We start from the raw sequence: 22,183 nt of genomic DNA on the forward strand, positions 1-22,183 counted from the left end.
TGAGGATTGTTCTAAATTTGCCAACAAAATACAAAAAAATATTATACAATTTACACGGATAATTAAACTAAAAGCTAGAAAGAATGGCCTTCCTTGGTTAAACACATTTATTCTGAAACTGATGAAAGAACGCGATCATTCCTTGAAATTGTCGGTCAAATCAGGATACAATAGACACCACTTTATTTCACTGAGAAATAGGGTAGTGAAAGAAATAAGAAAATCTAAAGCTGACTTTTTCATTACTGCTTTGAATAGTGCGAAGGGAAATTCAAAAATAACCTGGAATTATATTAAAAAACTATTTGGTAATACACAAAATAACAAAACAAAACTAATGCAAATTAAATTAAATGGAAACATCCTGACGGAACCTCAAGTGATGGCTGATGCTTTTAACAACACTTCATTGAATCTGTGTCAGAAATCTCTTCTAAGTTTGCAGTAAAACAAAGGAAGGAATACCCTGCATTGTCTGCAACGCAGTTCTTTACTATTACAAATATTACTGAGACCAAAGTTATCGATTTAATTCATTCACTCAAACCATCTAAGGCAAAGGATGTTTTTGGAATGGACACGAACATGCTCAAAGATCTAGGTTCAACTCTTGCTACTCCTATTGCCTCAATCATTAATCTTTCAATTTCATCTGGTCACTTTCCAAAGGCCTGGAAATCTGCTATTGTTACCCCTGTCTTTAAATCCGGTGACTCAAATTGTCTGAATAACTACCGACCTATAAGCATTCTTCCGGCCATTTCCAAAGTTGCAGAAAAATGGGTGTCAGAGCAGATTGTCCATTATTTAAACAGCAGCTCCCCCTCTCTCCACGCCATGCAGTTTGGTTTCAGATCCAAGCATTCCACTGAAATGGCTACATGCCTCTTCATTGAGAAAATAAAATCTTCTCTCGACAAGGGTGGAGTTGTAGGGGCGGTGTTCTTGGACCTCAGGAAAGCTTTCGATACAGTAAATCACTCTGTTCTTCTTACCAAGCTCTCAAAATTTAACTTCTCTCACAAAGCTGTGAGCTGGATTGAATCATATCTGCATGACCGAACACAATCTGTATCAGTTAACAACTACAGATCAGAGTCTCTTAGGCTAACCTCTGGAGTCCCTCAGGGATCAATATTAGGCCCCCTTTTATTTAGTCTTTATATCAACGATTTGCCCACTGTTTGTTCTGAAGCAGAGTGCGTAATGTATGCAGACGACACGGTTTTCTTTGTTCATGGTCGCTCCAAAGATACTGTTGCTGCTAAACTCACTCATACAATGTCCTGTGTCACAACTTGGTTGCAGGAGTGCTGTCTACAGCTAAACGTTTCTAAAACTGTAGGCATGTATTTCACTAAAACAAATAGAGTATCACCTGACCCCGACATACTAGTTAATGGAGAAAAAATGCAAATTGTCAGCCAATACAAATATCTTGGGTTAATAATAGATTCACAGCTTTCCTTTAAAGCCCATATTGACAAATTGTGTAAAAATATCAAATTAAACCTCGCAACGTTCGTGCAATTCGAAATGAAATGTCAACTGAAGCCGCAAAAAATTACTTATATTCAATGATTCTTAGTCACTTTAACTATTGCATAACCAGTTGGTCCCAGGCTGGTCAGAATGCAAAAAAAACATTGGAAGTTTTGTACAAACAAGCAATTAAAGTGATGGATAAAAAACCAAGGCACTATCATCACTGTGCAATTTTTAAAAAATACAGTCTTTTAAACTGGGACAGTCTTCACATATTTGCAGATTTAAATTTGATTTATAAAGTACTGCATGATTTGGCTCCAGCTCCTCTGGCTGAGTTCATCAGCCAAAGAAACAGCTCTGAGCGTGTCACTCGAGGCTCTGTCAGAGGTGACTGTCTCATTCCTCTGCGCAGGAGCACTTTCAGTAAGTCAGCCTGGTCAGTGAGGAGCGCTGGTGAGTGGAATTCAGTACCTGAGGAGGTTAAACTGCTTACAACATACAAGGCCTTCACAAAAAAACTGAAAATGTGGTTAGTTAACATCTATAGCTGCCAACACTAAAAGACAAGTATGTTATGATGTTTTTATTTTATTTTATTTATTTTTTTTGTTATGATCAAATGATTTGTGGTTTTATTCTCTCTTAATAGTAAGTTTTTATGTATCCTGTTTTATATTATATTGTCTTGTAGATGTATTTTACTGCTTTTTTACATCATGGCCAGGGGACTACAGATGAAAACTAGCCTTTTGGCTAATTCTGGCTTTTTTAACCATGTGTATTTCATGTGTTTTATGAAATTGCATTGTCCCCTTTCAAATAAACTGATTAATAATGATTAATAATAAACAAGAAAAATACTGCATTTTGTACTATTAAAACATTTTTTGGAAATAAATACTTAATTTTCTCAGTATAAAATAATTCTCGTAAAATTATGATTTTTTTGTGACTTTATTCTAATTATTTTCTTGAAAAAAATAACTGGAACCTTTTTGAAAAACAAAACAATTCTTGTAAAATAATTAATGAATTTTCTTAATACTACAATTTTACTCTTTGAAAAAAAAAAACGAGTACATTTTCATAACATTGTGAAAGTCTTACACTCATAAAATTTATATGCTAGCATTATGAGTTTTTACCATTTGAAGAAAAAAAAAATCTGTGTACCTAACACTCACTTGTAGTACTTGTAGTCTTGTTCTCACCTCATATGAGGACACAAGGCTGAGCCAGATCAATTAAGGAACACATATGAGGGAGTGAACATTGTTAGCCTTATCAGTGTAGGCAAAGGTCATGCTGATGACAGCCCACATAGCAGTCCAGCAGGCTGAAAAAAAAGGAGGCACAGCACAGTCAGCCGTTATGAAAGGTCCACAGTCAGCAACAAAACAAAACACACTATGGCAGGTTCCTGTTGCCGGGGAATGAGGGGCACTGGAGTTTTACAAAGTATAAAAACAACCTAAACTGGCTCAGATTCAAATTGTTGGAAGAAGAATTTCAAGTGTGGAAAGTAGAAAACCAGTACATGTTTGTGTGACTCAACACATACATTCGTGCTTGCTCTGTCTCCCAGGTCAGTGTTAGGAGTGTGGCTGAGATACTGGGAGACAGCCAAGTACACCAAAAGCTCAGCTCAGTACAACAAGAGTATAGAGAAGAAAGCAGGAGACTGGTACTCCAAGAGATGGCAGGAGACAGGCCAGTTCACTTACAGACGTGTAGAAGATAGTAGGAAACAGGCTAGTACACCAGTAGTGTGTGGAGGAGATATACTGTAGCTGAGTGCGATTTTTGTGGAGATACAAGAAGACAAGCCAGTACACCAAGAGAGTGGATAATATACTAGGAGAAAGAAAAGCACACCAAATATACCAGATGGCAGCAAAGTGAGTGTAGAAGATATACCTTTATTACATCTTCATAGATATTTTCCACTCACGTTCAACAGGACATTATAGGATATTATTATTATTATAATACACAGTATTTTTGTAAACATAGTCCAGGAAAGCGGCGGCACGGTGGACGACTGGTTAGAGCATCTGCCTCACAGTTCTAAGGACCGGGGTTCAATCCCTGGCCCCGCCTGTGTGGAGTTTGCATGTTCTCCCCGTGCCTGCGTGGGTTTTCTCCAGGCACTCCGGTTTCCTCCCACATCCCAAAAAATGCATGGCAGGTTAATTGAAGACTCTAAATTGCCCGTAGGTGTGAATGTGAGTGCGAATGGTTGTTTGTTTATATGTGCCCTGCGATTGGCTGGCACCCAGTTCAGGGTGTACCCCGCCTCCTGCCCGACGATAGCTGGGATAGGCTCCAGCACTCCTGTGAGCATTGTGAGGATAAGCGGCTCAGAAAATGGTTGGTTGGTTAGTCCAGGAAAGCCAGGGTGTAGTTTTTCATGTTGCATTATGACAAATTCGCCCGTGATTATGCTAAAAAATAGTTTGGCTTTATAATCATAGCTACACATCAAACACACATATGACGTTAAGGACATTTGAAATACTTTACATTCACATTTTGTTATAAACAATTTGATAAATACAAGATTAGATATAACAAAAGAATATATACTTTTATATCTTATATATTCCACATATAATTGGATTTTTTTTTAACTCTGTGACTTCTTTCTGTCAAGTTTACAAGTCAATGTAAAAAAATAAATTAAAATTAAAAAAAAGGCAGATTAATTTTCATCGTGGCACTTATATGGCCATCATACTTTATAGGAGGGTTTCCAGACTGCGGACCAGGTGCCCAAAATGGGCATTTTTTGTGGGGGGTTCGACAATTTAAAAAAAGATACATATAAATTAATCATCACACATTTTTTGTTTCATTTTGATTCATGACTCATCTTGTCACAATAATGCAATGTTTGTCATCCTTACTTTGTGTACACTATACAGGATGTTTATATTAGGGCAATACATGATGCATTTAAGTAAGATTGGGTCAGTTTGGGAAAAACCCTGCTTGACGGAAAAAAAGCCAAACACACAATCGCCTCTCTCTTGTTGAAGCCCCATAGGCATTGGACAACACACACAGCAACATTACTAAAAGTACAAAGGAGGGTAAGGGCTGCACTAAAAAAACAACAATTATGCTACAAGAATAAAGTTACAATATTGCAAAAATGCATTTTTGTTTTAACTAATCACCTGAAAATAAAGTCCTATTTTTTCGAGGTAAAAGGTTTAGATTTTATGAGAATTAAATTGTATGTTTTGAGAAAATAGTGAATTTAATATTAAGAAAAAAAGGTGGTATTTTTGCAAGACTGAAAGTGGTAATCTTATTGGAATAAGGTTTTTGGGGAAAGAAACCGTACATAGATTTTTTTTTCGACATAAAAAAAAATCTCAATATTATGAGAATAAAATTGGACTCTTTCAAGAAAAAAACCAATTACTTTTACATGGATAATTTTTTTTTTCAGAAATTGTGAGAAAAATGGCAGATTTTTCTTGACAAAATTAGTGTTTTGAGAATAAAGTCAAATGTTTTTGTTGATAAAAATATGTTTGTTCGAGGCAATTAGTAATATGATAATAAAGTCATATTCTTCTAGATAAAAATAGCTGTAATATTAAATTTATGAGAATAGTTGTATTTTTCAAGATTTCTTTTAGAATAAATTCATATTTTTTCCTGTATGAAGTCATATTTTCTTGGAGGAAAGTGTTTATTTTACAAGAATATGAGAATAAAGTCATATTTCTGGGGAATAAAATTGTATTTTTAATATAATATTTTCAATATGAGAAAAAGAAAAAAACCTGAGGAAGTCAACTGATAATATTACAAGAATAGTAATATTCACAAAGGAAAGAAGTCATATTTGATGTAAGAATTCACAAACTATGACCTTTTTCCTCATAACATTTCTACTGTATTTTGCAACCTTACAACTATTTTCTCATAAACACCAACCTTAATCCCGAAGAATAGATAGTCTTTTAGTTTCATTGTGGCCCTAACACTTTGTTCAAAAGAGCATGAAACAGTTACCACCACTGCTGCTGAAATTTCACCACACGTTCAAGCATTTTTTTCTTGTCTCTTTGGAGTTCTGCATGAGTATTTTGTTTTCCCTTGTGTTTGTAATTCAGTATGACACAAAAAAAGGCGACCTGTTTGGCCCTATAGGATCATTAACGATGACAGAGAGAGATTGCTATCCACAAACTGTGGTTTTATATATATTTATACTGTATATGCCGCGGCTTCCTGAGTCAATACGGTTCATTTTAACTACTTTTTTTTTTTTTTTACCTCTTCTGAAACGCGCTGTAAAAAATAAAGAGTGTCTCACTTGATTAAGGCACCGATAAGCCAACAAAACAGGAAATATGGTCACTTAAATAAGAGCAACAATAACATTCATAAGACCTACAAAAAATAAAAAGTGTGTCATGTGTGTCAACTTTTGGTTTTGATACAGTGCCTTGCAGCAGATAACAGTCAACATTGTTGAAGTTGAGTCGAATGAATGCAATACTACACATTTTCATTGACAAGTACATGTATCTAATGACGTGAAACTACTTGTAGACTATTTTGATATCAAGTGCTTGACAATAAAAAAAAGCCTTGCTAAGTAACAAGAGTGATGCAGCTGCTTTAAAAAAGGCCCCTCTTGTCTTGGGATGGCAAGGATGGATGACAGGATTCTTGGGGTATTCATCAAATGGCCAACCAGTGCCTGAGCTGAGAAACCGAAAAAGAAAAGAAAATGAAAAAAGTTAGGAACGTTTGCGTGAATATTCAGAAGAATGGCAGCCATTTTGTAGCGAAAGATACTTACTTTAAACTGCCGTATGTTTCCCTCCGCCACCAAGTGATGTTCATGTTCGGGAGTGATGCAATAGGCTATTTTCTGCAAAACAATCACATAACATCGTTGTCAATACTCATCGAGCATATACAGTGAAACCTCTTGGAATTCAGGAGGCTGGTAAACCACAGGATCAAACTGTTACTATAATGTAAAATGTTAACATTCTTGATGGCGAGTGTACAAGTGAAAAATATGTTTACCACTATTACTATTGAATTATACAAATAAAACATTGTAAGTGTGAAAAGATGTTTACCAGCCTAACTGTTAAAAATGAATCCATCCATCCATCCATTTTCTGAGCCGCTTCTTCTCACTAGGGTCGCGGGTGTGCTGGAGCCTATCCCAGCTATCATCAGGCAGGAGGCAGGGCACACCCTGAAATGGTTGCCAGCCAATCGCAGGGCACATACAAACAAACAACCATTCGCACTCACAGTCACACCTACGGGCAATTTAGAGTTGTCAATTAACCCGCATGTTTTTGGGATGTGGGAGGAAACCGGAGTGCCCGGAGAAAACCCACGCAGGCACGGGGAGAACATGCAAAATCCACACAGGCGGGGCCGGGGATTGAACCCCAGTCCTCAGAACTGTAGGGCAGATGCTCTAACCAGTCGTCCACCGTGCCACCTGTTAAAAATGAATAAATATATAAATCAAGTTAACTTTGACAAAAGAAAAGCCTTACTTTTTGAGGGGAAAAAAGGTGTGTTGAAAGGTTCCAGGACTGGTGTCACAAAAATATATATCCAACCCAAACTACAACTTTTACCCCTTCAACGTGGGCCAGACAATCAACCAACTCGTCAACAAAGAGAGTTGCGGCAGGACAACTTGTGGCTGCTTCACCATGACAACCCACCTGCTCATAATGCCCTGAGCATCTAACACTTCCTGGCCAAGAAGAACATCACCGCGAGGTAGCAACCTCCCAACTCATCCAACCAGACTCTGCGATTTTTTTTGTTCCCTCTTCCCAAGCTTAAGGTGATCATCAAGGGGACATGTTTTCATGGCCGATATCAGGATAGCCCCTTATTTGACTCACCTCGTACAACAAGGAAGGACGGGAACAGTTGTACTTATTTTTGAAAAATAATTTATTCTCATATTTTTTCATTTTGAAAAAAAAAAAGACTTTTTACCATGAAAAAATTATAGCTTAATTATGATGTTTTACTTGGAAGAATAATGCCAAGAGTGTGGAGAAGATATCTAAGACCTTGCAAAAGATTGTGTTAGACTTTAGAGGTTGTACTGTAATAGTAACTATGCTAAATTGTGACATAAATCATTACCACATTAATACTGTAGATTGTTTCTTATGGGGATATTTTGGGGGGGAAATGAGGGAATTGAGGGCTAAACAAACGTCTGAAGATTTTCTTCTGATCTGAGAGGAATGCCATTAATTGTTAAGTGCAACCTTTTTGCTAGGAACTTCAAACACATCCATTATTGCGAATAGTGGACGAGTTTAAAAACTGATAGGGGGTGATGGCAAGACCTCTCGTGAGGAAAGGACTCCTCTGGGAACAGGAGAAGAAACTTTTGAGCACCGAGTGGCAACAGGAAATGCCAATGAAGATACCGGGATGCGGCGCAGTTACAGCAGCTTGACGTTGACACGGAAGGGATGCAAACAACTCTCTGGCACTTTGATGATTGCCATCATAAATTCTTGATGGCTTCTTTCCAAAAAGCATGATTATATTGGATGTAGTTTAAGAGGGGAACATCCCCTCCAGCTTCAAAGCGTAGCCATAACAGCAATTTCGCTGGATTCCATTATGTAACTTCTTTTGTAACATGATCCATCACAATTGGCATCTATAAACATCACACTAGCTCCCCTCACATGTGTTTATTACTATTTACCTTGATGAAATGGGTTTCACTGACCTCTCTGAAAGTTCCTGGCACACTGCAGAACTTGTACACAGCGTAGACGGGCACAAACAGCATGGAGGACATGGCCACGCCCCATCCCAACACGTTGGACCAATGTGGAAAGACATATTCATCATACTTGAGGCCGGACGAGGTCACGGTGCTGGCGATGACCACAAACTGCCAAGGGAAAGACAAGGAGAAAAAGAAACAAATAAATGCAGGTGTTCCTTAGAATTACTTTGAGACCTTCGCCAAGGCTGAAAGGGTTGTGACCAGTGGAATCATTGACTAAATGCTTCAAATCTCTTCCCCAATCAGCTGCCTTTGTCACACTCTTTGTAGCACAAAGGGTCACAGATTAGTTTCAAAGTGTGTTAAAGATAAAAGTCCCAACCACATGCAGAATTCCGACTAGATCCTAGGAAATGATAACCTTCTATGATGAGATTTGATAACATCTTAAATTGTATTCAATTTCAAATTTGTATAAATGCAAATGTGAAATATTTAACCAATTGCAACAATGAAAAATAAAATATTATTGGATTACCAATTTTTTTATGAGCAGTCCGGGTTGATGCCTCATCATAAAGTATAGAGTATACAAAATAAATAAACTGACTGGTTAAGTGGGCTCAGTTCCCACTCAGTGATGGTGTGAATGCAAGTGTGGATGGTGTTTAGGCCTGTCACGATAATTATTACAATCAACTTAGCGTTCGATAAATAAGATGGAGATGATCGTTTTTTTTCCCGGACTCGATAAATTGTCATATATACAGTGGGTAAAGTATTCAGACACCTTTAAAATGTTCACTCTTTTTTATATTGCAGCCATTTGCTAAAATCATTTAAGTTCATTTTTTTTCTCATTAATGTACACACAGCACCCCATATTGACAGAAAAAACGGAATTGTTCAAATGTTTGCAGATTTATTAAAAAAGAAAAACTGAAATATCACACAGCCATAAGTATTCAGCCCCTTTGCTGTGACACTCATATATTTAACTCGGGTGCTGTCCATTTCTTCTGATCATCCTTGAGATGGTTCTTGTCATGTGTGTGTGTGTGTGTTCCAGGTTTTGTCTTCCCCCCCCCCCCTGTTTCACACACACCTGCTCCTGTGAGCATCTTCACCACCTGTGCCTCGTTCACCCTTATTACCTATTGTATTTAACCTCGTGTCTCATTCCCTCTCGTTGCCAGTTCGTTGTACCTTGTCGTCACGTTCCAGCATTCCTTGTCACAGACTCACAGTAAGACTTTGACCCTGTTCCGATTATCAACCTTGCCTCATGTTCTTGGATACTGTTGCCTTTCTTGAATTGCCTGCCTGTGTACCGACCTATGCCCGTCTATTAAACCTCTCTTTTTGGAAACAGTCCATTTGTTTTGGAGTCGTGCATTTTTGGGTCCTATCCTCTGTTCCGTTCATGACAGAACGAACTGGCCATAACATGGACCCAGCAGACTCAGATCCGGTGCGCAAAGCCCTTCAAGCGCAGGGTCAACGCCTCTCGAAGCAGGATGAGCAGATTGCTGCCCTCCACCTTCATTTAGAGGGACTGTCAAGGCATCAGGACAATATGATGAGATAGGTGGCCTCACAGTTTGAACTTCTTATGAAAATTATTCAAGAGAAGGAACCAGTTGGCACCACACCCAATACCGCCACGGTATTTCCATGTGAAACAGTCAACATGCAGCCACCTGCCACCTCCGCTGCTGTCTGCCCACAGCTCTCTCAACCGGAGAGGTTCTCTGGAAATTCTGGGAACATTAAGCCGTTCATCATGCAGTGCGAACTCCACTTTGAGCTCCAGGCAGCTGCCTTCCCCACCGAGCGGGCAAAGATCGCTTTTGTCATTTCCCACCTGACTGGTCGTGCGGAGGCGTGGGCTACTGCTGAATGGAGCCGCAATTCCGCCGCGTGTCATTCATGGGCTTTTTTCGTAAAGACTATGGAGCAAATTTTTCAATTTTCCACTCCTGATCGTGAGGCAGCTCGCTCCCTTGTCACCTTACAACAAGGCATGCACAGGGTGTCAGATTACGCGATTGAGTTTCGCATTCTAGCAGCTGAGAGTCATTGGAATAATCGGGCGCTACTCGATGCCTTTTTTCAAGCACTATCCCCCGCCGTCAAGGATCATTTAGTCCCGCTAGACCTGCCGACCGACTTGGACACTCTCATCGCTCTCGCCGTAAAAATCGACGAGGCTTTTGGATCGCGAGCTGGATGGAGATCGGCGGAAGGCTGCGTCACCGCGGACTTTGAGGACGAGCCTCGGTGACCAGCCAAACCAAGGCAGATCCCCTGGTTCCGGTCTGAACCCACTGGCTAACGTCCCCACGGAGGAACCCATGCAACTGGGCAGGGTCCGTCTCTCCCCTGAGGAAGGGCGGTGCTTCTACTGCGGTCAGTTGGGTCATTCCGTGAGCAACTGTCACGTCAAAGTTGCCGGTGCCGGTAGCAAGGGCACGGGAGAGGTGAGTCTGAATTTGATGAAGGAAGACCCTACACGGGTTCTTCCTAAAGTGACACTATGCTCTGTATTAATTGACTCTGGTTCTGACGCAAACTTACTCAACTCCATCCTCGTTAGACGTATGCACCTTAGAACCTTTGAAATAAAACGCCACCGCAACACCTATGCTGCAGACGGCAGTTTTATGGGCAAGATCACTCACCGCACCCAAACACTCACATTGACATTTCCCGATTCTCACTCGGAACGCATTAGTTTTCATGTTTTTGACTCCATGAATCATGACCTTATCTTAGGGAACCCATGGTTGAAATTACATAACCCCCACATTGACTGGTCCTCTGGGCAGGTTATGTCATGGGGCAGCAATTGCGCCCGGAACTGTTTCAAGCCGCCATGTGATGTTCAGGGTCATGTTTCTGAGGACAATCCACAGACCCCATCTGGGGATCCTGATTTATCTCAAGTGCCCACCTGTTACCAGGATATTAAAGATGTTTTTTCCAAGTCCAAGGCCAAATCCCTTCCACCCCACAGACCTTATGACTGTGCTATTGACTTGCTGCCTGGAACCACAGCCCCACGAGGGAGGTTGTTCTCTCTTTCAGGGCCGGACGACAAGGCCATGAAGGAGTACGTGGAGGAAGCACTGGCAGTCGGGATCATTCGCCCATCTTCATCCCCTGCGGGAGCAGGATTTTTCTTTGTGGACAAGACAAGACCCTGCGACCCTGTATCGATTACCGGGGTCTCAACGAGATCACTGTAAAAAAACAGGTACCCTCTTCCTCTCATCTCCACCGCCTTTGAGTTCCTGGAGGGAGCAAAGGTTTTCACCAAACTGGACTTAAGAAATGTATATCATCTAGTCAGGATAAAGGAGGGGGATGAATGGAAAACAGCATTCAACACACCAACAGGACATTATGAATATTTGGTAATGCCTTTTGGGCTTACTAACGCTCCAGCTGTTTTCCAGAACCTTGTGAATGATGTCCTGCGAGACATGCTGAATGTTTATGTTTTTGTTTATGTGGATGACATTTTGATTTTCTCCCCAGATGAGGAGACTCACATTATTCATGTCCGCTCTGTTTTGCAGCAGTTACTGCAGAATCAACTATATGTTAAGGCTGAGAAATGTGAGTTCCACAAGGCGTCAGTTTCTTTTCTGGGTTTTGTCCTGGCTCAAGGTGAAGTCAAAATGGACCCTTGCAAAGTCGTTGCAGTAATTAATTGGCCTACTCCCACGTCACGCAAAGATGTACAAAGGTTCTTAGGGTTCGCAAACTTCTACAGAAAATTCATCAGGAATTTCAGTTCTATAGCCTCTCCTTTGCATGATCTTACCTCGCCACACAAACCTTTTTCATGGAACCCGCTTTGTCAGGCAGCGTTTCAAAAACTTAAGTCGAGCTTTACCTCCGCTCCAATCCTTACTTTGCCAGATCTCCAACAGCAGTTTGTGGTAGAAGTCGATGCGTCTGATGCCGGAATAGGAGCAGTGCTCTCCCAGAAATCTCTCAAGGATGATAAATTACATCCTTGTGCTTTTCTCTCAAAAAAACTGACCCCAGCTGAGAAAAATTATGACATTGGTGACCGTGAACTGCTGGCAGTCAAGGTGGCTTTGATGGAGTGGAGGCACTGGCTAGAGGGGGCACAGACTCCGTTTTTAGTATGGACAGATCACAAGAACCTTGAGTATATTAAGACTGCTAAAAGATTAAATGCGAGGCAGGCTAGATTGGCTCTGTTCTTTACTAGATTTAATTTCACGCTATCCTACCGACCCGGTTCTAAAAATGGTAAGCCAGATGCGTTGTCACGCATTTTCTCCGAAGAGAATTCTTTGTCCGACCCAAAGACTATTTTGCCCAAGTCATGTTTTATTTCCGCTTTTGTTTGGGACATTGAAACGGCGGTTAAAGGGGCTCTGAAAAACACTCCTAGCCCTGACGATTGCCCTGAAAACAGGCTTTATGTGGTTCCGACCTTAAGGGGAAGAGTCATCCACTGGGCTCACACGAACCGCACTGTATGTCACCCAGGCATTGCCAAGACTCAATCAGTGGTCGAACAGTGCTTTTGGTGGCCTAATGTTAGGAGGGATGTTATCGCTTATGTCAATGCTTGCCAGGTATGTGCTGCCAACAAGCCCTCTCATCAACGTCCTTCTGGGGAGTTGCGACCCCTGCCAATACCACAACGTCCTTGGTCAGACATTTCCGTAGACTTTGTGACAGGATTACCGGCCTCTAAAGGCTATACCACCATTCTTACAGTTGTTGACAGGTTCTCTAAGATGGCACAATTCATTGCACTTCCAAAACTCCCCTCAGCTACAGACACTGCCGAGATGATGATTAATCAGGTTTTCAAGTTCCATGGTTTCCCCAAGAATGTGGTGTCTGATAGGGGTCCCCAATTTATTTCGCAATTTTGGAAGGAGTTTTGCAATCTCATAGGTGCTACCGTCAGTCTGACATCTGGGTTTCATCCTGAAACCAACTGCCAAACCGAGAGGCTGAACCAGGACCTGGAGACTGGGCTCCGATGTCTCGCTTCACAGGATCCGCGATCCTGGTCTCAGAAATTGGTTTGGGTCGAATTCTCCCACAATTCCCTCCCTTCTGCATCCACTGGTCTATCACCTTTTCACGTTGTGCATGGTTACCAACCATCTCTGTTTCCTGCCATAGCCCCTGAGTCCACAGTTCCAGCGGCATTAACCTTGGTGAGACGCTGCAGGAGGACCTGGGAGCGAGCCCGACAGGGACGGTCCTACAAAGCCGCTGCTGACCGTCGGAGGACACCGGCCCCGAACTACAAAGTGGGTCAGCGAGTTTGGCTCTCGACCAAACATATTCCACTCCGGGTGGAGTCCAAGAAGCTCGCTCCCAGGTTAGTTGGGCCCTTCCCCATCACAAAGATCATCAACCCTGTCACCGTGAAGCTGAGGCTCCCAAAGTCGATGCGGGTCCACCCTGCTTTTCATGTCAGCCTACTCAAACCAGCCCGGGAGTCCCCTCTGGTCCCGCCTTCCAGGCCCCCTCCTCCCCCCCGGTTTGTGGCTGGGGGCCCTGTCTTCGCTGTGAAGCGGCTGTTGTCGTCTCGTCGGAGGGGGAGGGGGTTTCAATATCTGGTGGACTGGGAGGGCTATGGGTCTGAGGAACGTTCATGGGTACCGTCTGCGTTTATCATGGATGATTTGCTCATTCGGGACTTCCACGTTGCGCATCCAGGGGCCCCAGGGCCGTCTGGCGCCGGCCGTTAAGGGGGGGGGGGATACTGTCGTGTGTGTGTGTGTGTTCCAGGTTTTGTCTCCCCCCCCGCTCCCTGTTTCACACACACCTGCTCCTGTGAGCATCTTCACCACCTGTGCCTCGTTCACCCTTATTACCTATTGTATTTAACCTCGTGTCTCATTCCCTCTCGTTGCCAGTTCGTTGTACGTTGTCGTCACGTTCCAGCATTCCTTGTCACAGACTCACAGTAAGACTTTGACCCTGTTCCGATTATCAACCTTGCCTCTTTGCCTCATGTTCTTGGATACTATTGCCTGCGTGTGTACCGACCTATGCCCGTCTATTAAACCTCTCTTTTTGGAAACTGTCCCTTTGTTTTGGAGTCGTGCATTTTTGGGTCCTATCCTCTGTTCCGTTCATGACAGTTCTACACCTTCCTTGGAGTCCAGCTGTGTTTGATTATACGCCTTGGACTTGATTAGAAAAGCCACATACCTGTCTATATAAGACCTTACAGCTCACAGTGCATGTCAGAGCAAATGAGACTCATGAGGTCAAAGGAACTGCCTGAAGAGCTCAGAGACAGAAATGTGGCAAGGCAAAGATCTGGCCAAGGTTACAAAAAAAATTCTGCTGCACTTAAGGTTCCTAAGAGCACAGTGGCCTCCATAATCCTGAAATGGAGCGCATTTGGGACGACCACAATCCTTCCAAGAGCTGGCCGTCCGGCCAAACTGAGCAATCGGGAGAGAAGAGCCTTGGTAAGAGAGGTAAAGAAGAACTCAAAGATCACTGCGGGTGAGCTCCAGAGATGCAGTCGGGAGATGGGTGAAAGTTCTAGAAAGTCAACCATCACTGCAGCACTCCACCAGTCGGGGCTTTATGGCAGAGCGGCCCAACGGAAGCCTCTCCTCAGTGCAAGATACATGAAAGCCTGCATGGAGTTTTCAAAAAAAACTAAACACCTGAAGATCGTGAGAAATAAGATTCTCTGGTCTGATGAGACCAGGATAGAACTTTTTGGGCTTAATTCTAAGCGGTATGTGTGGAGAAAACCAGGCACTGCTCATCACCTGTCAAATACAGTCCCAACAATGAAGTATGGTGGTGGCAGCATCATGCTGTGGGGGTGTTTTTCAGCTGCAGGGACAGGACGACTGGTTGCAATCGAAGGAAAGATAAATGCGGCCAAGTACAGGGATATCCTGGACGCAAACCTTCTCCAGAGTGCTCAGGACCTCAGACTGGGCCAAAGGTTCACCTTCCAACAACCTGTTTTTAGGTCAGTTAGGACTACAAAAATGTTTTCTATTTGCTCAACGCCAGAATAATGAAAGGATAAAAACAAGTATGTGTATATATATATATATATATATATATATATATATACTGTATAATATAGACTACACAGTCCTGGCTAAAAACTTACTCAACTGCACCATACATGCGTGTTTGCTCCCGTAGCGAGCCGATGGTGAGTTGGACGGCTCCACTGCGAAGTGGCCCTCTACGAGCGGCTAGGCTAGTATGCATTAGCTGCTAGTGAGCTCGAGGACCGGCGGACCGGCGTTGGCTCCTTCCAATACTCCACAGCCTTGCTCCATACGTCACACGTAGATCCGCATAACAGAGACACTTATGGGAAAGTTAACTGTTAGCTGCTAGCCCGCGAACTAATGAGCTAGCTCAACTGCGGCAATGTCATTTAAAACGTCAGAACCTTGCTTTGAGTTGTTGTGTCTGGGTCCCCACATAACACACACACACATGGGAAGGTTAACGGTTTATTAACCATAAACTTCAACATGCATTTGAATTCTATTCACTCTATGGCCTGCTGCACACTGCACAATGCAGTCAAACCCGACTGGACCGGACCATCGCAAAAAAATGACAGTTGGTGACTTACACCCCCCCGCACACGAAGGGACTGGCTATACGGACACCCTGTACAGCGAGCTTGTAATTAATCACATTTATCAAATCATAAAAATATAGATGCATAGTTAAGGAAGACGCGGGCTGCTAAGGAGAGAGGATGTTTGCGAGAATAAGCGAGACTGTGGATATTTTAAAAGAGGCTCGCTCGCATTCGCTTCAATGTACCGAGTGCATTACGTACGGCTCGCGCACATTTTGGCCACAAACTTGTCTATTTCATCCCCATGAGCATTACAGATTATGAATACGCGGCACAACGGACGTCCTGTGTCTCGTGGTCTTAAAACACAGAAATGTATTTTTAGTGTGAGTGAAAGCTTATATGCATTTTGATTGGCAGTAATCTGCAATATTGTGACGTTGTGCACTGGCAAATAACATTTTTCAAAACCAGTGGCCAACTGATCACTTACTCATGAAAATAATTGCCAAACCCAGCACACTGTGCAAGTTGTGATCAGCCGCATCGCTCAAGCCTTTAGATGTTTCAGGTATCAAGTTAATGTTATCCTTTTTCTCAGTTCTTGTATTCACTTGCTGCTAAGTGTTTCTGTCTTCTGCCACTGTTTCCCAGTAGTTTTAGCATTTGAAGGACGAGGAGGCTAAATGAGTTATGAAAGCACTGGAGCTGAACTGTGTCTGCCTGAGGCAAGCTGGCCTTGTGACAGGGGCTGTAATGTTGTGTGTTGACCTGGGCATTGTCAAGGTGTTCAGTGCATTAAACAGATGCCTGGCTAGAGCCTTCCTGGTGTGTACATTAGTGTCTGCTATGGTTTGGTCCCGATGACATGCTCCATATACAACAGGAGCGTGAATCTCACATGGAATATATCTGTTTAGTGTGAGCAGCAATGAACCACTGGAGAATGGACCAAATCATCGCTCCAACTTCTTCAAAGGGATAGCTTTTCTCAGTAAAGCGCAGTTCTTTTCTATCTGTTCTATACCACTTATCCTCAGAAGGGTCATGGGTGTGCTGTAGAACTAGCCCAACTGACCAGCAAGACTGGGAGAAGGGGTCACTTGTTACTCAAAAAGCAAAACGAGAGAATTTTTTTTTATACTACTATATAAGTGCTTGTTTGTCAGTCTGTATGTTAGCAGGTTACCTCTTGGCAGAAAACATTTGGAATAGTCACACTGGACAGCCTTGGGCATGATTTAAACCCAGGCCATGTTGCCCATGAAGAAGAAGCATTCACCACAACTCTACTTTAATTCCAATGGCCAAATAAGAAAATAACTATCCCACATTTTTAATATTGCTTTTCCCTAACGTTTTGGTGAATTGTGCTGTTTCTCTTCCACAACCAAGCTTCATGGACATCAGATGTATAGATTATTTGCGTAATACAGCGAGCTAACAAATAAACTACCGACCGACATACCAAACTCACTTATCTATAGATTTTTGGTATAATCTGACAAGTAAACTAATTACCTACCTACACAGCAAAATAGTTCTGATTCTGTGCATCATCCATCTAGCTAACAAACTACCGAAATACACACCAAAATAATATAGATTTTTTTTTTTTTTGCATAATCCAACAAACTACCTACCTACAAACATATCAAACTAATTTATAGAGTTTTTGCATAATCCTTACTACGAAACTACCTACCTACCTACCTAGCTGCCTACCAAACAAACTCACAAACTACCTACTGACAGACCGACCAGAGCATCTGTTCACAAACAAAGAGAATAGTCACTGTCGTATGAAAAGCAAGTATTTAAACTTTTTAAACTTTTTTTGTTGTTGTTTTTCCAGATTGGCTGGTGACCAGTCCAGGATTTATCCTGCGCCTCGCCCAAAGTCAGCTGGGATAGGCCTCAGTAACCCCAATGAGGACAAGCAAAATAGAAAATTGTTTCATTTGTGAAAATTTATGTAAATTTAAAAAGATTTCTAAATAGGTTGTTTTATAAAAGGTACATGCAGTTTGTAGATCTACTGTGATTTCTTTGTTGCAACTGTAGATGAAAACACATAATATTCATAATATTGTTGAAATTGCACTATTTTTGTTATGAGATTCGAGATTGTTCATATGATTTGAAACAAGATTGGCAACAAGATAATAATCAATAAATGTGAATATTTTTCCAAATGTAGTTGTAATTATGTGCACCCAAAAAGATGGTAAAAAAAAAGTGAAATTGTCGTTACTAATAGTTTATAAGAAGAAGAAGAATCATCTTTTATTGTCATGAACATGCATGCATGCACACGAAATTTGTTCTCTGCATTTAACCCATCACAGTGAACACATACACATGTTAGTGGAACACACTGGCGCAGGCCACGGATATACTGGTCCGGCCTACTTGAGATCAAATTGGGTTGGATGAGGCCCAAGAACTAAAATGAGTTTGACACCCCTGGTTTAAAGGTTTTCCTGGAGCGGTGCAGACAGGCTTGGATATGGGGTGTTTGCTGAGATTTTCAGTCATGTTGCAATTGAAGGTCCTGTAAACGCTTCAACTTCTCACCCTGGACCCCTTTTGATTCAAGACTACCCGAGGGGAGTCCCTGTCAATATTATTAATGCCACCTTTTGTGTTTCTTAAATATCCTCCCTACCCCTTAGCAGATGTGGTGGGTAAAGCCAATTTTAAATGACAATACATTAGAAACCGAAATGGTTGGTCACTCCTGGGAAGGAATGCAAGAAAGCAACACTTAGTGAAGTGACCCATTACGAAAAGAAATTAAAGTTGGCAACTCTTCGCCACAACCTGTATTGGGTTTTGACACTCCACATAATATATACAATATACTGTACTGTATTAGCTGTGATTGGCTGGCGACCAGTTCAGGGTGTACCCCGCCTCACGCCCGAAGATAGCTTGAATAGGCTTCAGCACGCCCGCGATAAGTGGTACAGAAAATGGATGGATGGATGTACTGTATTATTTTATTGAACCATAAAAACATGGTGCAATTGCCAAAAAAAGAAGCGGATTGCCACAAAGAAGGGAAATTGGTGATAATACAGGAGGGAATCCGGATATTTTGAGAGGCTGCTGGTATTGATTGATTGCCACGTTCAATGACTACACATGCATTTCAGCAACAGACTCCCTGCACTTTTCCTTCTAGCCATAGGTACATATAAAAGGATAAATATTGTATTAGTGTTAAACACAATCCATAAATACTGTGTATACTGTATTGGTACAGCCTGGTGGCGCCACTGTGCCCACTGGCCGGCTGTGTCTGGCTTATGCATACGGAAACTGTTGTTTTGTTTTGTGAAAGCTCATGTTTATTTTTGATTGGTGACATTGTGACACCATTCACCTGCAATTCAAATTTTGAATCACAGCAAAACCAGTGGTCAATTGTCAGCCACTCATGAAAACTAGTTGCTGAACCCTCCACACTGTCTAACAGTTCAGTCGGTTTAGTCCATGTCGCACCTTGTGTGGCGGCCCTTAAGGTGGTGGTTATAGATTTTTTCCTATGCTGAATACGTTTTTTTTCTGGTTTTCCCAGTAAAAAAAAAATCACACTTGCATCAGAGGGCCTTGCTTGTGATCTGCATTATAAGCCAATTCTAAAAGTGCTTGGCCAGTGAAGTTATTCCACACCAAACACCATTCAACACTCTTTAATTACGATAACAGTTTACCTGTTACAATCTCAGTAACATGTTTTTAAGTCCCACCTTCTTGCTGTCTGACCTGTAATGTATGGAACTTCTGTGACGGGTGACTCGCCAGTGGAAGAGAGGGATGTCATTAACGGTACATCCAGTCACTAGTACCGTCACTCAATGTGTGTACAAAAACGTGATGCTTTGCAAACCCATGAATCTTGCCAAAAATATATGCATTTTAGGGTCCCGGATGACCTTGCCCAAAACCTTGGTAAATTCATGTCATTTTTCTCAGAATAAAATCCAAACGGAGTTATAGCATTTTGGAAAATACCTCTTTATATCGACTATTTTGGTTTCTTTGTATATGTCGGTGTGGAAATATTTTTAATTACTGGTCGCTTAATAGCTCTTAATATATCTTATCTATTTTGGACGTAACTTGCTCATCGCTGGCCTTAAGGGACCTTTCTCCTGTGCAAAGAGAAAAGAGATTCTTCTAAAACTTTCCCTGTGGAAAGAAATACATGGAGGAGATATCATCCAACATAATAACGATAAAATGAACAACAAAGGGAAAAACTCAACACCAGATTTTTTGGGTTTTGGGGTCTGACTTTTGGAGGCCACTCGGTTCCAGGAATAGGCCCTAAGAGTTCTGAGAAATATAAAAATCATGGGTGGTACTTAAAAAACAAACATTAAAGCCAAGTTGTCATACCGTTAATATCTGGACGAGTTGTTTGACTGAAAGAGGCAACGTGATGATGGATGTGCTAGAGATCTTTTAACATATGCTACAGTGCTTTCATTATCTTTCACAAACTTTTTTATTTGACCACAAGTGAACTCGTTAGTGATATTTACACAGTGCCTTCCTATGAGTCAAGTGACTGGAACGAGCACTAACAAATGAAATGGTGGTTAATAGTTTTTTGAATTTTTCCATCCATCCATTTTCTACAGGACTTTTCCTCAGCAGGGTCAGGGTTTTGTACAAGCCTATCCCAGTCAAGAAGCACAGTTCTTTGGATTCTGAGCATCTGAAAAGTATTAACCTCAAGAGTATGTTTTGCTTTTGTGTGTGTGTGTGTGTGTGTATGTGTGTATTTGTTTTTGCTGTGGTGCCACCATTAATTGGAAAAATGTGAGAACAACCAATACAGGAAAGCAGTACACAGGTTACTGTACTGGCTGCTCAGTACCATATGGCTGAGTCGACAATAATAAGGTTTAAAGCAAAATTTTTGACAGAGAATCCCAGTGAGCCAAGCTCAAATCTGGGTATACAATAGTTAATCCAATTCGAAATTTGTCATTCCTGTTCAAAATGGTAAAACGAGAAGATCTCACTGAAACCGAAAGAGTCGGTATCAAAGCACTTCATGATGCTGGATAGTCTCTGAAACTAATGGGGGGTGGTGGTCAAATTAATTTGCAAAGTACTGTATATACAATGTATATCTACATGTACACTACATACTGTACAGTATGTGTGTGTGTGTGAATACTGTGTATATATTTTCCTCACCAAAAGAAAAGCAGGGCTGACAAATTTCCAGCACAGCCTCCAGTAAAGTCCTGGCTTGAAGCCCATCATCCGCTCAATATCTTCGCTGAAGCGATCCACGCCTAAAAGAAGATGATAAGTTCATCAGAATCAGAATCAGAATCATCTTTATTTTGCCAAGTATGTCCAAAAAACATATTTGTCTCCGGTAGTTGGAGCTGCTCTACTAAGAGCGAGCCAACTATAAAGCCAACTATATGCTCCCAAAAGACAACCCTCAAAGCCCCATGATGTGATATGAGCTGATGTGATGGCTTTGCACATAATTTCTAATTATCATGTCCTGAAAAAATGTTGTTTTAATTTTACTTGGCTTGCCTGCCAATAAATTCAAGATATAATTGAAGACGACCAAATAGCAAGCAGCTCCAAGCTTAGTGAGGTTTCCTCGAAAAAACAAGCGCTATAATTTTTCTTAGCATTTCTGATTTAAAAAACAACAACAACAACTCATATAGCATTGAGACGTGCATGCTTTTCTATTCATAAATCCTCATAGCTTTGTATCATAAAGACACATTGAAAATAATTGGTGTTAAAGACAATACAAACAGGCATTTATACCATAGCCCTCTTTGGAAAGTCCAATCTCCTATTCTTTATGCCACCTTTCCTTAACCTTCGTTGGAATACGTCATGGGGTCAAGGAGACATATAAAGGTGCTTCCTTTCGAACACAGGAAAGGACTGTACAGCTCTATCTATCGATCGATCGATCTATCTATCTATCTATCTATCTATCTATCTATCTATCTATCTATCTATCTATCTATCTATCTATCTATCTATCTATCTATCTATCTATCTATCTATCTATCTATCTATCTATCTATCTATCTATCTATCTATCTATCTATCTATCTATCTATCTATCTATCTATCTATCTATCTATCTATCTATCTATCTATCTATCTATCTATCTATCTATCTATCTATCTATCTATCTATCTATCTATCCATCCATCCATCCATCCATCCATCCATCCATCTCTCTCTATCTATCTATCTATCTATCTATCTATCTATCTATCTATCTATCTATCTATCTAATTCGACTCCACTTTTCCTAAGTGATGTCATCACG

The 22,183-nt window shown here is 41.3% G+C and overlaps 1 protein-coding gene across 1 annotated transcript in view; it reads right to left on the reverse strand.

The window, feature by feature from the left end:
- Positions 1 to 3,400: 3,400 nt before the first annotated feature.
- Positions 3,401 to 22,183, reverse strand: part of slc6a2 (solute carrier family 6 member 2) — a 73,742-nt gene continuing 54,959 nt past the window's right edge. Inside the window, exons 12-15 of the mRNA XM_061668877.1 lie at positions 21,060 to 21,160; positions 8,252 to 8,419; positions 6,314 to 6,385; positions 3,401 to 6,216 (exon numbers count right to left, since the gene is read on the reverse strand). Of these exons, the coding sequence (XP_061524861.1) occupies positions 6,193 to 6,216; positions 6,314 to 6,385; positions 8,252 to 8,419; positions 21,060 to 21,160 (365 nt within the window). The 3' untranslated portion in view covers positions 3,401 to 6,192. The remainder of the gene's footprint in view (positions 6,217 to 6,313; positions 6,386 to 8,251; positions 8,420 to 21,059; positions 21,161 to 22,183) is intronic.

Source organism: Phycodurus eques, chromosome 2, assembly GCF_024500275.1.
Source record: "Phycodurus eques isolate BA_2022a chromosome 2, UOR_Pequ_1.1, whole genome shotgun sequence".
In the NCBI taxonomy this organism is placed as follows: Eukaryota; Metazoa; Chordata; class Actinopteri; order Syngnathiformes; family Syngnathidae; genus Phycodurus; species Phycodurus eques.